General features: G+C 39.1%; 1 protein-coding gene across 5 annotated transcripts in view; it reads right to left on the minus strand.

The window, feature by feature from the left end:
* DGKI (diacylglycerol kinase iota) overlaps positions 1-15,588 on the minus strand; it is a gene marked incomplete at its 5' end in the record, with an annotated part of 450,496 nt that overhangs the window by 178,496 nt on the left and 256,412 nt on the right. For all 5 annotated transcript variants that reach the window (XM_079930955.1, XM_079930954.1, XM_079930953.1 and 2 more), the window contains 5 exons: positions 940-1,002; positions 2,161-2,216; positions 8,301-8,379; positions 11,613-11,750; positions 13,211-13,324. In XM_079930955.1, coding sequence (XP_079787081.1) covers positions 940-1,002; positions 2,161-2,216; positions 8,301-8,379; positions 11,613-11,750; positions 13,211-13,324 — 450 coding nt within the window. The remainder of the gene's footprint in view (positions 1-939; positions 1,003-2,160; positions 2,217-8,300; positions 8,380-11,612; positions 11,751-13,210; positions 13,325-15,588) is intronic.

The following is a 15,588-nucleotide window of genomic DNA, read 5'->3' on the forward strand; positions in this document are numbered from 1 at the left end:
TATAAATCCATTAGTTTAAGGTCATATATTTGTCTCTACTTAAATGTATACCTTTTGTCCTGTCCCCTCCTGTCACAAATGCTATTCTTTATCTATTCCACGATAAATTCAAGCATTGCTACATTCCCATTCCTTCTTTCCCATCTATATATTTTTCTCTATCTTCCATGTTTCTCTTCCCTTATACAGGTATGTGCAGCAAAGTCATGTTCATTCCCTCTTTTAACTTGTTTACTATAAGGAAACACTTTGTCTTTCTTAATAATCAATGATACGCTATTTTTAAATATATCTCTTAGAGAAAAAATGACTTCCCATCTCCCTTGCCTCCAAGATGAGTATCCCTAAAACCTGGGATACAGACCCAGAGGGAAATAGCACCAAAAAAAAAAAAAAAAAATCTCTTAAGTGGTGAAGGATCTTGAGCAGGCTGGAGAGCGAGTGACCACAAAATAATGAAATCAAAGTATTTTTCTAAGATGGAGACGCTTCAGATAGGCTGGGAATAAAGATACTTGTTTGGTGAGCATCTATTTCTACCTTAATAGCCAGCCCAACTTCATTCCTTTGATGACTTCCCCGACTGCACCATGGGCAGTTTTCATTTCTCCCTTTGTGCCACCAGTATATTATATAAGTAATCCAATAACAACATTGATTATATTGTTCTGCCCAGAGTTATGTGCCCTTCCTCATGACTCAACTGTGAGTTTCTTCAGTGGTGAAGCCAGTCATCTTATTTAACTTCATCCTCAGCAACTAAGACAGCGCCTGACACATAACTAAATGCTCATAAATGTTGGTTGAGCAAACTACACTCAATTCAGTTAAAGTTCTATGCAGCCCACTGATTAAGTATATAAACTGGTATTTGGGGTTCATGTTAGGGGGCATGCTTTTTACATTTAAATGAAACGAGTCAACACATTCAATACTTACGACAACTTTAACATGCTTGGATAAATCTCTAGAGCTTCTCTGGAGGAAATCAGAAAAAGCTGCCTATACAAGGAAAGAAAGAAAGAAAGAAATCTTCATTGCATGCTTACGCCAAATCCTTGCTTCTGTAAGATAGATAGGTCCTAGTGATTCTAAGTTATGCAAAAATATAAGACAAGTTCTCCTTTTGCTGAATCTACAGTAAACTAGTGCAGAGACTAAGTGAATTCTTTCTTTGTTTTCAAAATGTAACCTATAGGGGCTTCCCTGGTGGTGCAGTGGTTGAGAGTCCGCCTGCCGATGCAGGGGACATGGGTTCGTGCCCCAGTCCGGGAAGATCCCACATGCCGCGGAGCGGCTGGGCCCGTGAGCCATGGCCGCTGAGCCTGCGCGTCCGGAGCCTGTGCTCCGCAGCGGGAGAAGCCACAGCAGTGAGAGGCCCGCGTACCGCAAAAAAAAAAAAAAAAAAAAAAAAGTAACCTATAATAAAATTTAAGATCACAGTAGGAGAGTGAAAATGTAGGTAATTTCAAGGGTCAGTTTGGAGATCTGACTACCTTTCCTGATCTTCCTATTTGTCCATTAGATGCTGATATAATCTTTAACTTGCCACTGAGAATGTCTTATTTCACCCCGTTTTACTTCAATTCCCTCTATCCAGTGGTAAAATTTAAGCCACACTTTTTAAAATCAATATTTTAGAGGCCCCTTTTTCTTCTTTCCAGCCATTCACGCCCAAGGATGTCCCCGAGTAGGAGGAGAAGGAAAAAGAAGGGGGCCCCTTTAATCTCATCTATGCTTCCATGAAAAACTTCCCATATTCTGTCAATTTCTCATCCAAATGTCAGTTCATACGTGCCCCTATGAAAACTACATTCTAACCCAAGACATGCCATACATCCTTCAATCTACCTAATTTCCTCATTCTCTAGATTGGCTTTGATGTTTGCTTTTCACACCACTCCTTGAATACCATGCCCTCAGTACAACTTTCAGGGCTTTTAAGTTCAAAGATGATGAACTCTCTGACAACTAACTTAAGAAATACATACTTACTTTCATTCTTAAACCAAGACATTAAACATTAACCATATATAGACACACATGTAAACATCTGAGATGTGTGTGTAATTATTAGCAGAGTATAGTTAGCATCTTTATTACCATGAGTGAATTAGTATAAATAATGTGTAATCATAAAAAAATGAAATATATACTTACCCCTGCATAGAACATTTTATTTCGAAAACGACTGTTGAATTTCTCCGGATTTGCTTCTGTAAAAGGGAAAAGGTAGTTTTGTTATAGAGACCTGATTAAAGGTAGTGAGTTAGATTAGCACCCCTACGTCTTCCCTCTCCCTCCCCATCCCAAGGACCCAACAGCTTCATCATCATCTTTCCCTTAGTTACAGGCAGTTGGCACAGTTGTCCAGTGCTGCAAAGTGTAGCCCCAAACTGGCATCAGTGACAGCGTCAACTGGGAGCCTGCTAGATATGCAAATTCTTAGGCTCTACCCTGAACCTGCTGAATTAGAACGTCTGGGGGCTGGGGTCTAGGAATCTGCTTTAACAAGTTCTCCAGGTGATTCACACGCACATTAAGGGCTGAAACACTCTAGACTCTATTCAAAATAGAGGGCTGGCAGGGATACAGTGCAGGGGTGATAGAAGCAAGAGGGAGGGGGAGGAGGGGGAGGGTCAATTATTTGCTTTGACCTCCATAGGACATGGCTTCCATAAACTATCTATGCAGTTTCAAATTTAATTAAATATGGGGAATTTGGATAATAATTAATAGAGAATTTGCTTTCATATTTTGCAAAAACTCCTAACTACCATCTGTACTGTTGTCTGTGACAGGCCTTGAAACATCATTTGATTTAGTGAAGTTATATAAATATAGATAGATAGATAGATAGATAGATAGATAGATAGATACAGATGACCTGCAGAATGGACCCAGGGCATAGGACAACAAAAGCTCTGACTGAAATGGTTTAATTTTGAGTTTGTTCCTGAACGTTATATAGGTTGAGGACCATAAAACGATTAGACGAGAATTTGCATTGGAAAATGTTCACATGAATTCAACGGATTAAAAAATCCCCAAATGAAATGCTATTTCCTTACATTCTTTCTAATAAAATTCCAAGAGATTCCAAAGGAACCCACTGTAAATATTTGCTTTCTGCTCTTTTGTCCCATATGATCATTAATCCCTTCTTAGGGGTAGGTCTTTCTCCAAGTCATTTCTCATCAGACAGCTGGCTGACTAGCTGGAAGTCTCCAAATCCCAAACCTATTTTTGAATGGCAAGCGTGACACCAGATGGCAAAGGTCATGGAGACCAAAATTCTACCTACATCGTCCACCTTCTGGACTCCATGATTTACATCCTTCACGTATGAAAAACACATTCACTCCCTCCCAGGTCCCTAAAGGTCTCATCTCAATTATAGCATCAACTCAAAATCCAAAAATCTCATCTAAATCTCATTAGCTCATACTTCCCAAATCTCATCATCTAAATGATTTCGCTCTGGATGTAATCCATTTATAATGATGATCAGACCCTGGCTATAATCCATTCCAATAGTTTAATATATTAATCCCATCTTTGTATACAACACAATAACATATGTGCCATTAGAATGGAATCCTAAAGCCTACTTTTGTCTGAAATTGGTCTTGCCTATTAGGGAGTAAATATAAGTTCAACACTATGTTTATAAAAATCAGTAAGTGATTTGAACCTCACATAACACACATCTTCCAAATTCTCTGCATTGGATATCTACTCAATCTTAAGACTTCAGTTATGTATATATAAATGACTCTAAAATCTATGCCCACAGTACAGTGCCACCTTCAATTCAAATTGTATATATTATAAAAATCTTTCCTTCCAATGTCATGTCCCATTAAGGACAAATATTTTTATCAACATTATCTTCATGTTTCTAACACCATTGCAAAAATTTTACATTATGTATTAGTTGGTCACCTAACCCGTATCTTTATCACAAACTCATTTTCCTTCCTGTCTGAAATGCCCTTGCCCACTTTACTTCTTGTCTACAACAAACTCCTTCTTTATTTCCTACTATACTCCCTCCTACCCTTTCTGGAAACTTTCCCCTGATACCTTTGTCCTGCCAACAGTCCCTACCAAACTCCCACATTATACACTGTCTGAACAACTAATCTTACCCTTACTTTATATTCCCTTCTACTTTTATTTATTTTTTATATACAGGCCCATCCTTCAATTAAACATTCCGTTCCTGTAACAAACATTGAGACAGCCACTGGACTTGGCACAAGGAATATGAAAGTAAAGACATAGTCTTTTGCCCTCATGTTGTTTAGAGTGGGGGAGACAGGTCTGAAAATGAAAAATAAAATGTCCTTTTGTATATGCCATAGAAAGATGTCTCTGTAAGACAAAGTAGGAGTCACACACAAAGGGAATGATCAGAAAAGTGTTCCAGAGGCAAGTACACTTGAGTCTTGAACGAGGAGTAGATGCCACGTTGAGGTTCAAGATGGAAAAGAAGGTTACAGAGAACCTCGGACAGTGAGAGTTTCTCGAGGGCAGATTGTGCCTAAGTCTTATTACCTGGGCAAGAGCCTGGCAGTGTGTCCTTTGCAGTGATGGTGATGATTTGGTAAGCCACTGAAAATAACACCTTTTTAAAGAAATCTGTCAGTTCTCCATATGAATCATGAAACATTCATAATCTTTTGAAACATGCTGATCTGCATGTCTCTGTATATTCGGTGAAAATAGCAAATCCTAAATCAGATTTAAAAACTGCTTCCTCTAGAGTCATAGTTGTATTTCCTTGACCTTGTAGCAGAGGCTCAAATCCTCTGAATAAGAAGTAACTTCAATGAGGCAGTACAACTTTAGCAGACAATCTCAGACTAAAAGTTTGATGTGTTTAATATCCTTCATGTCCCCCCCAAAATGACAATCTAATTCACGCAGCTGGCAAAGCGAGACCTTGCTTTGCTACCTGATAATGATAATCATCGTTAACATGCCTATATGTTAATGGATTGGAATATTTTCAATGTACTTCCTCAAGCACTGTCATAATGCAGTAGTGATTAAAGCACTGGGCGAGACTCCAGCTGACAATTAAATGACCAATCCTATTAAAACTCTCCATTCTGTTCCAAACAACTGCACGTTCTGATGTGCAACAGTTCAGCCATGCATGGCTTAGCCACTATGAGAATAAAAAAGCTTCTGTTTTCCAATCAAATTAAGTATACCTTCTATCTGATGAAATGATTCATGTTTGCCTTCTGTATATACAAAATGTTAAGTCAATCAAAATGTTAAGACTATCTCTACTCCTTGCTTGATTTTTTACTGGTAATTCTAAAGGCATTTACACAGTAATGCCACTAATAAACTGTCTCAAAATAAATGTCGTTTTAATTGTCCCTTCTAAAAGAAATACAATATAAGTATCAATAGTAAGGCAGACGTCTGCATTTGTCCCATGTCAATTTGATGGGTTATTTCACATCTATGCCAAAAATTGTTTCTGCAATTAAATTTTTTAAGATTCTGCTTTAGTGAGACTTGTTTTTCCTACCCATTGCATGTAAATGGATGAGCGTAATTCCCAATGTATTGTAGTTTTGGACTAGTAACGAATCGGTTATTCTACGCAAGCTCTTTTGCGTTTGTTTTTTGGTAATGGCTCTTATGGGGCTCTGAATCACTCTGCAAGTATTTGATGGCAAACGATACAAGTTTTGTCATGAACTCAGTCCCTGAGCAGCTGTATTTGAGAACAGTTTGAAGTCTCAACTATGGTTTGTGTGGCTTGAGAACTGCCACTCACACAACCTACCAACAAAGTAAGTACGTGTGCCCCTATTGAAAATGCGGCCTGCTATCTTTCTCTTCTTTCTGCAGCTGAGCTTGAGATTTCTTGACTCAATTTTGGATTTGGATTTTGGGGAATTTTGGATTTTGGGGAAAATCCAAATAAATGGAAAACAGTAAAAATAATAATAATAATAATAGCTTGAGTAATTATACCTTTCATCATAAATAATGATTTTTTTTTTTTTTACTTAATGCAAACAGAATAGACTAACAGATACTAAGAAGTCCACACCTCTGGTCTAGGCATGTCAACCAAGTCTGGTTCCAATAGTTTGTGCATATTTATCGTGTACCATCTCAATATCCTCTCTGTAAGTATGGTATGCGTTACTCTCAGTCAACAGCAATCCTCCCTTATCCAGCTCTTCAGCGGCTGTTTTTCCTCAAGAGCCTGGGCTTACCTGCAGGGAAAATGTTTGCAATTCCTTCTCCGATTGCAGGAAAGCACTTACACTAAGCCTCGGCAATAAAGTATTCAAAGTAAAGTATTAACTCTTGGCATCTTTCAACCAATTATTTTATAATCACACATATAGAACGATGTAGACATACATATACACCACAATTTGTATGTTCCTCTCTAAAATGAAATAGTTCCACAGTTTAAAAGAAAAGAAAAAAATCGCTTTCCCACAAGAATTCTTTCTAAGCCTGGTCTTTCCACCGTGAGGTCTCTCTTTGCTGCCCTCTCATTCTGAGGCACCAAAGTTTCACCACAAGGAAACATATCATTAGGATAACTTTCAGATTAATAAGACAAAATATTAGTCTCCCTTGAATGAGCTCTCTGTCCGCCACTTACTCACTTAGACCTCTTCTCCTGGCAGGATGTCTAATTTGGAGGTTCATGCATTAGTGATAACTGTACGACTTTACAAGTACTGTTAAGAAACGTAAAGATTTTATTAGGAAGCCCAGATCCAGAGTCTCCCAAAGAATATGAGAAATAAATGGGGTAAGAAATGGAGAAAGAAATCTCCAGTTACTTCCCCAAGTCTACTCTCCTTAAATTAGGAAAGGCAGCAGGTTATAAATGCCAGCCCTAATGTAGGACCCTCTGAATATCTAATCTCTGAGAACTGTCTAGAGCAGGGAGGTGCGGAGCGTGTCGGTGTTTCTGATTTGGGTATTTGCTATTTATGGTTCCGTTGTCAACCAAGCTTTCTATCTGTGATTTTCTGGTTAACCAGAGAAAACTATGACTCTTTCTTTAATCAGTACTCCTTCTACTTAGCTCAGCATTTGACCCTCAAAGCCTCATGAAACCAGGAATGCAAAGTCTAACAAAATTGCTGAATTCAGTAAGAGAATTACAGGTTTATACTCTACTTTTATTTTGTCTTCTAACAGCCTTAATCCTATAGCCCCATTCCTGATCTTTAGTATATAAAAGTGTTGTCAGAACTTTCTCTGCATTATTACTGGAATCTGAACCATTGAACTTTAGCCTTTTGTACTCTGTATTTCAAATTCTATGAGTTAAAAGCTTAGAGGCTCTTGCAGAATCTAGAGGAAAAGTAAAAGAATCCCTCATTATGACTTTTATCTCACAAATTACTTATACTTGCAGCCAAGCATTATTTTGGTTACATGTTACCATATTCACAAGGGACTAGGTACAGGCAGAGACATAGACGTATTGTACAAGAAGAGAGTTTAAGAGAAAGAGATTAAGAGAGACCAAGAAAGCAAGAGATTGAGGCTTCAAAGCATAAGCCCAAATCCTAAACTTTCTCAGTTCTGAATGACATAAGAAAATGTTGATGAAATATTTAACTTGTCATTATTTCATCTTATTTCTCTTTCAAAAGTTATTTTGCTTCCCCAAATCTCGATTCCATCTCTTCTAATACTTAAATGACCACCAGCCCTCACTCATACTACCTCGTCCAGTGGAGATTCCAAGCACCTTCCAGGCCTAATCCAATCACCGTCAAGCCCTTTTCTTTCAACCTAAACCACCTATAGCCAGCCCCCGTACTGTTGACAACAGGTGACTGTTGTCTCTTTTGTGCACACAGGGAAGACTTTTATGTTTGGCTACAAGATTCCAATGACCTTGGTTATAAAGTCCTGAACTTTAATAATGGGTGGTTTGAGAAGCTGTAAGTATTCTAATGACTTCAGTGAAAGACTCTCTTTTTATCACTTCTTAGTAGTTCGCTAACTTCAAAGTTTCTAGTCAAACCTAAAGATTAGCAGTCCTGAGATCCGGAGTAAACATCTGGTCCTGACCTTTACCATCTTTGAGATCCTAAACAATGAGGTCTCAAAGTAACATCTGTAATAAGTTCCTATCTTGTCTAGCTCCCAGGGGCAACATGAAGGTTCAAATGCAACTGCATTAGACACACTGTCAACATTTAAGTGATATGCGAACAAAACGGAACATGCAAAACACCTGCTGGCAACTTCCTCCCTGGGAGATGGAAATGGGACGTTGTCCTCACCTCTGGATTCATGGAACTCCAGTGTGACGTGGGCATCAAATCCGAGGCTGAAGTAATTATTGAAAACATTCAGAGGAAGCTGCAATGATGAACAAAGGCAGAGGTGAAGTTGTGTGTGACCAGGCAAAAAGAGGAAAATAAAACCTAAAGCCAGACACTTGTCTCTGGGGCAAGTCCCTGGGAGGACGATCAATTAAAACTCAAGGCAGGGTGTCTATGTGGAAGGAACAATGGATTTTTGAATTAATTCTTTAGTGAAAGCTCAACTCAAACGATACTCCTAAGAATTTTAAATAGTTTAGGAAAAAAGGGATACAAATACAAATTATTCAATGAGAACCATTCTTGTGTACATTGTAATAAGAGAACCTCATAAGCTGAGGGATGCACGTTTGTAATAGTTACACAGGATGATTCAACAAGCAAACTTAGCAAGTAAATTCAATTGTAAGGATCGTGTCTAACCTTCTTAATCAGTGGATGCAAGTTTTTTCAAGAATTTACGTTCAGCATATTAATACTGCAACTTAAAATGAATAACATTTGTTTACCCTTCAATTATTTTCCAAAAAAATACATTTTTTGACAAAAGTCATGTAAGCAATAAGTCAGTGGGAGCCATTCAGCTATTCTCAACCTAGAGGAAAAATAAAAATAAAAATAAAAATATATGTGTGTGTGTGTGTGTGTGTGTGTGTGTGTGTGTGTGTGTGTGTGTGTGTATTTATCAGTATTCAGATTCCTATTTAGTCTATCAACTCTAATCTTTAATATGACTCTGAAATATGCAACGCAGACACACAGATACACATACAAGCCTTAGCTTTCCTTCCCAGAGTCCTCTGGGTCCCTGGCTGTTACTGCTACAAGCTGAGTAAAGGAAAGAACAAACTATGCAGCCTAAAGTCCTGCATTAAAACTACAAAGCTGATATGATTTGAAAGCTTCAGTTGAATTAGAAAAGCATGTGGAAAATGCTAGAAGGCAAATGGTGGTTCTTACACTTTTCCTTCTGCAACTCAGAATGAAAGATAAACGTTAAAAGTAAATGGAGGGGCTTTCCTGGTGGCGCAGTGGTTGAGAGTCCGCCTGCCGATGCAGGGCACACGGGTTCGTGCCCCGGTCCGGGAGGATCCCCCATGCTGCGGAGCGGCTGGGCCCGTGAGCCATGGCCACTGAGCCTGCGCGTCCGGAGCCTGTGCTCCGCAACGGGAGAGGCCACAACAGTGAGAGGCCAATGTACCGCAAAACAAAAAGAAAAAAAAAAAAAAAAAAGGAAATGGAGAGGTAATTTTATCTCAGCCTAGATAATGTTTCCAGATAATTATCAGGTTTATCCTCCAGATAGAAATGCACTTCTCTTCTATTAGAAATAAGTGTTTGGCCTCAAGATTTCAAAAGTAAGTTTATTACAGGGTTTCATATGCCCCTTGATCAGTAAGATTTTCTGTTTGACTAGAGCGATAATCGTGTCCCATTAAGAGAAAAATAAAATGAGAGGAAGAGTCAGAGGGAGAGCAAGAGATATTAATGCAGAAAGAGAAAAACTGAAATAAAGGATGAACCCTTCGATGGAACGCCGAGTCAGAGCTTGTACTGATTCAGAGGTCAGATCAGCCCTTAGAAGTCGTTACAACCGACTAGAGAACAGGGAGAGAAACTAAACACACAGAACCTTGCCAAAACATGTCTCACTCTCCTGGCTTCAAATATGAGAATGTCCAGTTCCTGCACTGAAACAAAATACAAGTCCTTAGTAATGACAGCAAGGGTTGGTGATCCTGCCAAAAGCGCAGATATGTTCATTTCTCCCATTTATGCTCTTTTGGCTACAATTCTAACCCATGTCTTAGCATCCACTGATAACTTAGGAGAACATCTGGTCACCATCCTCTAAATAACATCACAATTTAGTCTGTTATTAAGTTCTTATTCATATTTTCCAGGAAAAATTGCCCTGATTTCCTACACATCTCCTCAAAAATTCACTTTCAAAACCCTTTAATTATCTGGATTGATGTTCCCAGGCTGCACCAAGAAGTCTTTCCATTTCTTAAGCTATTGGGAAGAGAATTAAATATAGATTGCTATTGAGGATCTAACCATTCCAAGTTGAGTGGGGTTAGGTCCATAACATTTCCATATGGTACACTTCTTTGTACTTCAGCTGTTTTCTATCCAATTTCTGTAAGTCAAATACATTAGGAAGAAGTATTATATCCCAAGATGACACTTGTTCAAACAACGTTGTGACGTTAAGAACTCAAGATCAACTGAGCAATCATGATATCTACTAACAACCTTATAGTTTCTGGATCATAGTTTAGGTGAAAAAACCATGAAGGTAAGACAAACATGTTTTAACCAATTTTAGCCAAATAAGTAACTTGAGCATCTATCACAATTGGTCAGGATCATGGCACTAATCAGTAAAGGTGCATTGGTTTGGTCTAAAATGATATCGAATTTTAAGGCTGAAACCACCATGAAATCTTGGCCTCAGTCAATGGCACAACCCAATATAGCAGGGATGCCGTTTAAGTACAGATGCCTGGGCCTTCACCCTGCACCTACTTAATCAGAATCACTGGGAATAGGATCTTGTAATCTGCATTTTATAGGCACACCTGGAGATTCTTACACAACAAAAATTTGAAAACACTGTTGTAGAAGGAAAGCGGAAAGTAATAGAAAGCAAGTGTCTACTCAGAAACCTATCAAATTTATCTGAGATTGAGGCCAGAACTTAAAGCCAAATGTTCCCCTGAAGCTCTATAGTAGCATTTTTACAATTATGTCCCTTGGTTTGTCTTGGGTTGAGATACAAGTTCAATCACTGAAGGAAAAACACTAAGTCAAACATTTATTTAGGCATCTTGATGTCCCAATCAAGTGATGAAATTGAAATATTTGCTATCAGACCAGAAATCCCAGGCATTTCTCTTTCTTTTGAAAGACCCTGTGCCTAATGCTTCAGATCATACGATTTTTTTTAACTTCTCGTAGGTTAAGAGTTTGCAATGAATTTGAAAGATTAGAAAACTGATATATTTCTTTCTGGTGTGGAATTTGAGGACAGAGAACAGCTCCCTGCGCTATGGAAGTAGGTAGGAAATCTTGGTCTTTAGACGTCTACGGGGCAGAATCATCAGGAAGTGTTATACTCATAGCCCTAGTAGCCGTCAACTCAAACACCGTCCTGTCATCTCATAGGAAGGAATCAGCACATGACCCTCCAGCCAGGAACGTATTTCCTGTGACTCAGGCAGATACTCCAGGGTTAGCTTTCTGCTGAAGGAAGAACTCTCTAACCTTACACACGCCATCTTCAAGTTCTTCTGGAGGCAAGTCTGGGTTTCTTTCCACATGGAGGTTCCAGCGATCTAGCTGTACAATCGTCCCATCTTCTACTTGGCAAAGGATCTTAGAAACAGGTTCATCGGTGTAGCCCTAAGGAATCAAAGAGCACACACATTGCTGTCTGGAGAAGGGAACAGTACAGCCAAAGGTATTTCATGCAAGGCAGAGCCCTTGTTCTACAGCTGTTTATTTTGCAATTAGCAAGGCTGGGAGAGTAAACTGTTCTCCTCGAGGTACTTAGAATTTAAGACAATAGGCATGGGTAATGTGCACAGAAATACTAACTCTAGCTGATTTGAGCTGAGGAATGACTTTTGCCAGCACCAAGAACCAACGGCCACCGGCAGGCTTTTGAGATCCATGCTGGATGGCTGTTTTTATCAGAGTGAAAAGTGAAAACTAGAGGAATTTGGAGGATACACAGAACAAGTGTATGTGGAAAAGCGGGAAAAGAATCAAGGTGACATCGGCTAGACAATTTCTTCCACTGACATTCCATTTCACTCACCTCTCCCTGACCTTGTACTAGGACACCATTCCTTCCAGGACCTAGGGCAAGTCTGACTGAGGAATAGCCCTGCCAGGGAGCTAGCTACTTACTCCTTGAGCACACATTACTGATAGCACGATTATTAAGGACAGTCAAGTCACTGATTTGGATAAGAGGAATTAATACCAATAATACATTTAGCTAATTCATGTAAATATATTTATGATTTATACCATGTTTACTTTAAAAAAAAGACCGATGGGAGGTTAATTCATCCAAGGCCAAATAAATATCTGCTAATATCTGGACATAATTATCACCTATGGGAGGTGAATGCACCCAAAAGCCAGAGTAACATCTGCTAATATCTGAAGATAGTTTTCATGGAGCTCAGCCCAGGCAATGGTCTCATATGAGCAGTTAAAAAGCTGGTGGGGCAGCATATGTTAGTATATTGTGCTTTCTTATTTTCTTAGTACGATAAAAATAATGATGATGATGATGATAAAATGGCTGGTTAGTGACAGGTAAATTACTTTCAACAAGCTTTCCCGAATTGGCTCCATGTTGAAAAGGACAGTTGGTTACCTGTATAACCAACAGTTGGTTACCTGTATAACCTGTATAAAATCATGACGACACTGACCAGAAATCTAAATGCTCAAACAAAGCCATAACTCTTCCAGGATTGTAACTCTGAACCAGACTCACTCTTCTGGAGAGGACTGGGGGTCAGGAGCAATTCAAGTCTCTGTGATTGTTTAACATGAGGACCTAAGGCCAACCCACCCTCTGTCTTTAGTGGGTACCTCAAAAAGCCCCAGGCCTGTGTACTAACCCCCATTTTTTTTTAAATATAAAATGTTCCCTTCTTCTCTAGCTGACTGTAAGTTTAAATTGAAGAAGTCACCAGATAAAACCATGGTTCATGGGGGACCTTGATTCTCAACTCTAACTTGGTCCTTGAACAAGAGTAGCATGTGCCCCTTCCACTTGAGCATCTATGGGTTTGGAGATCTGTTGCTGGATGACATGGGCAGCCCCTGAGGGCAGTTCTTACCCCTCCCCAGTTGAGAGTTCGAGCCAGGTCGTTCCCGGTCCCCAGAGGAAGGACCCCAACCGGAGGCTGAGGGCTCAGCTGCAGTTCATCCAGAATGGAAAGGATCCAGCCCACCTACAGACATTTTGGGGACCAGAAGAGATATAAGGAAGACAGATAAGTTACAAAGACGACAACCTGAGAACAGGAGCCTTTAAAAGGAGCAAATAGAATAGTTCTACTTTTCTTTAAAACATGCATGTTTTAATCCAGTGACCAGGGAACTGAAAGGCCACTTATCTCAAGCAGTTTCACAATGGCAAGTCTCTTATAGGAAAAAGAACCATTTTGTATATGCTGTATCATATAAGCAAAACTAGACCCATTCATCTGTATGTTACCTAGAGATGTACTTTAAAATTCAGGAGAGTTTACAATTTAGGGAGGTATATACATAGGGCACTGCAGGAAACCTAAGACTCAGGAGCAGACTAACCTCAATTCTGGCCCATATTGGCTTCGTAATCTTGATTAAGTTATTTAACCTCACAGACTCATTTATCTGATTTTCAAAATGGAGATAATGCCTACCTCACAAGATCGTTTATAGATTAAACTAAAACGTACATAAAACCCTCATTATGGTGCATGGCCCATGTAAGCACTTATTAAATGGTTACTCTCCATGTTATCTTAGAAATTAGTCGTGCTTTCCTAAATATCCCTACATTCCCCTTAATGAAACATTATGAAAACATAATTATGGATGAACTTAGTACTTATTATAAGTTTAGGCAGAAAACAGATACTTATATACTAGAATCATATTCCTGTTTAATCTTTTTCTAAGATAAATAATACTTTGGGTTTAGTCTTATTATAACTATTTAGAAAAATTACCCCAAACTTGGAAATACCAAAAAGGAACTTGCATATCCTCACAATGTCTTTCTAGAGTAGTGTCACAGGCTTATCTAAGAACTTTATGACTGTAGGTTAACTTGAGGATTTCTGTCCTGCAGAGGTACAAATGTCAAGAAGAGATCACTTTAAAGGTTATGGTTCTATCCCCCCATAAGGGCATAAACTAATTTTGTCTCAAATTTAGAAAAATTATTTTGGTATAAACTACATAATCATTTTCCTCTTCTTGTATTATCTTGCTGATTCCTTTATTAAAAAGCTAAATAGGGCTTCCCTGGTGGCGCAGTGGTTGAGAATCTGCCTGCTAATGCAGGGGACACGGGTTTGAGCCCTGGTCTGGGAGGATCCCACATGCCATGGAGCAACTAGGCCCGTAGCCACAACTACTGAGCCTGCGCGTCTGGAGCCTGTGCTCCGCAACAAGAGAGGCCGCGATGGTGAGAGGCCCGCGTACCGCGATGAAGAGCGGCCCCCGCTTGCCACAACTAGAGAAAGCCTTCGCACAGAAACGAAGACGCAACACAGCAAAAATAAATAAATTAATTAATAAACTCCTACCCTCAACATCTTCTTAAAAAAAAAAGAAAAAAAAAGCTAAATAAATTTTTGACATGTATTCATTCTAAATTTGTATAATTATTTTAAAATTTTTTTTAAAATTATACTTTAATTGTACATTTATTGAACACTACTGCATATAAAACATGGAACTAAGTAATTGAAATAAAAAGGTAAATGAACTACACTAAGATAGGTAAGGCAGAATGCCTGCTCTCAAGGAGTTTACAATGAACAAAAAGAGAGACATACTGATTGCTTTCTATGTGCTAGTCCCTGAGCAAATTTTTCTACTGAATTATCTTATTAAGCTTCAAAACAACTCTCTACAATAGATATAATTTTTGTCTTCATTTTGTAGATAAGGAAACCAAGACTTGGAAGGTTTAGTGACCTCCTTAATCATGTGCGAGGTAGAGCTGACATTCAAAGCTAGGTTTGCCACACACCAAAGGCCAACCTCTTAGCCACTCTGGTGCAGGGGACCTTTCAGTAAAGAACTAAACCCGGCTCTAGATGTGGCCTGAACATCCCTGAGACCATGGCATGTACCTTGGGAACCCGTGGAACACTGGGGAGACCTTGGAAATTGCTTCGTCAAATTCAGTTAATTTGCAGATTTATTAACTGAGGTACACAGAGGTCATGTTATTTGCTCAAGACAAAATAATCAAAAGTGGCAGAGTCGGAGTCATGCCAGGTCTGTTGACTTGCATCTAAAATCCTTTCTCCTCCAACACGAGTACTTCCCAGGATGTCAAACTTGCCCATCTGGCAAGAAATCTAAAACTGTCTTTACCTTCTAGAAAGGGATACCACTATGTTCATCCAAAGTGGTAAACTAAAAATCCAGACCTACACTAGTGTCCAAAATCCCCCCCTTTCCCCCAAACTGGGCGATTTGCTCCTAGACAAGT

Source organism: Stenella coeruleoalba (genome assembly GCF_951394435.1).
Source record: "Stenella coeruleoalba genome assembly, chromosome: 9".
Taxonomy (NCBI): Eukaryota; Metazoa; Chordata; class Mammalia; order Artiodactyla; family Delphinidae; genus Stenella; species Stenella coeruleoalba.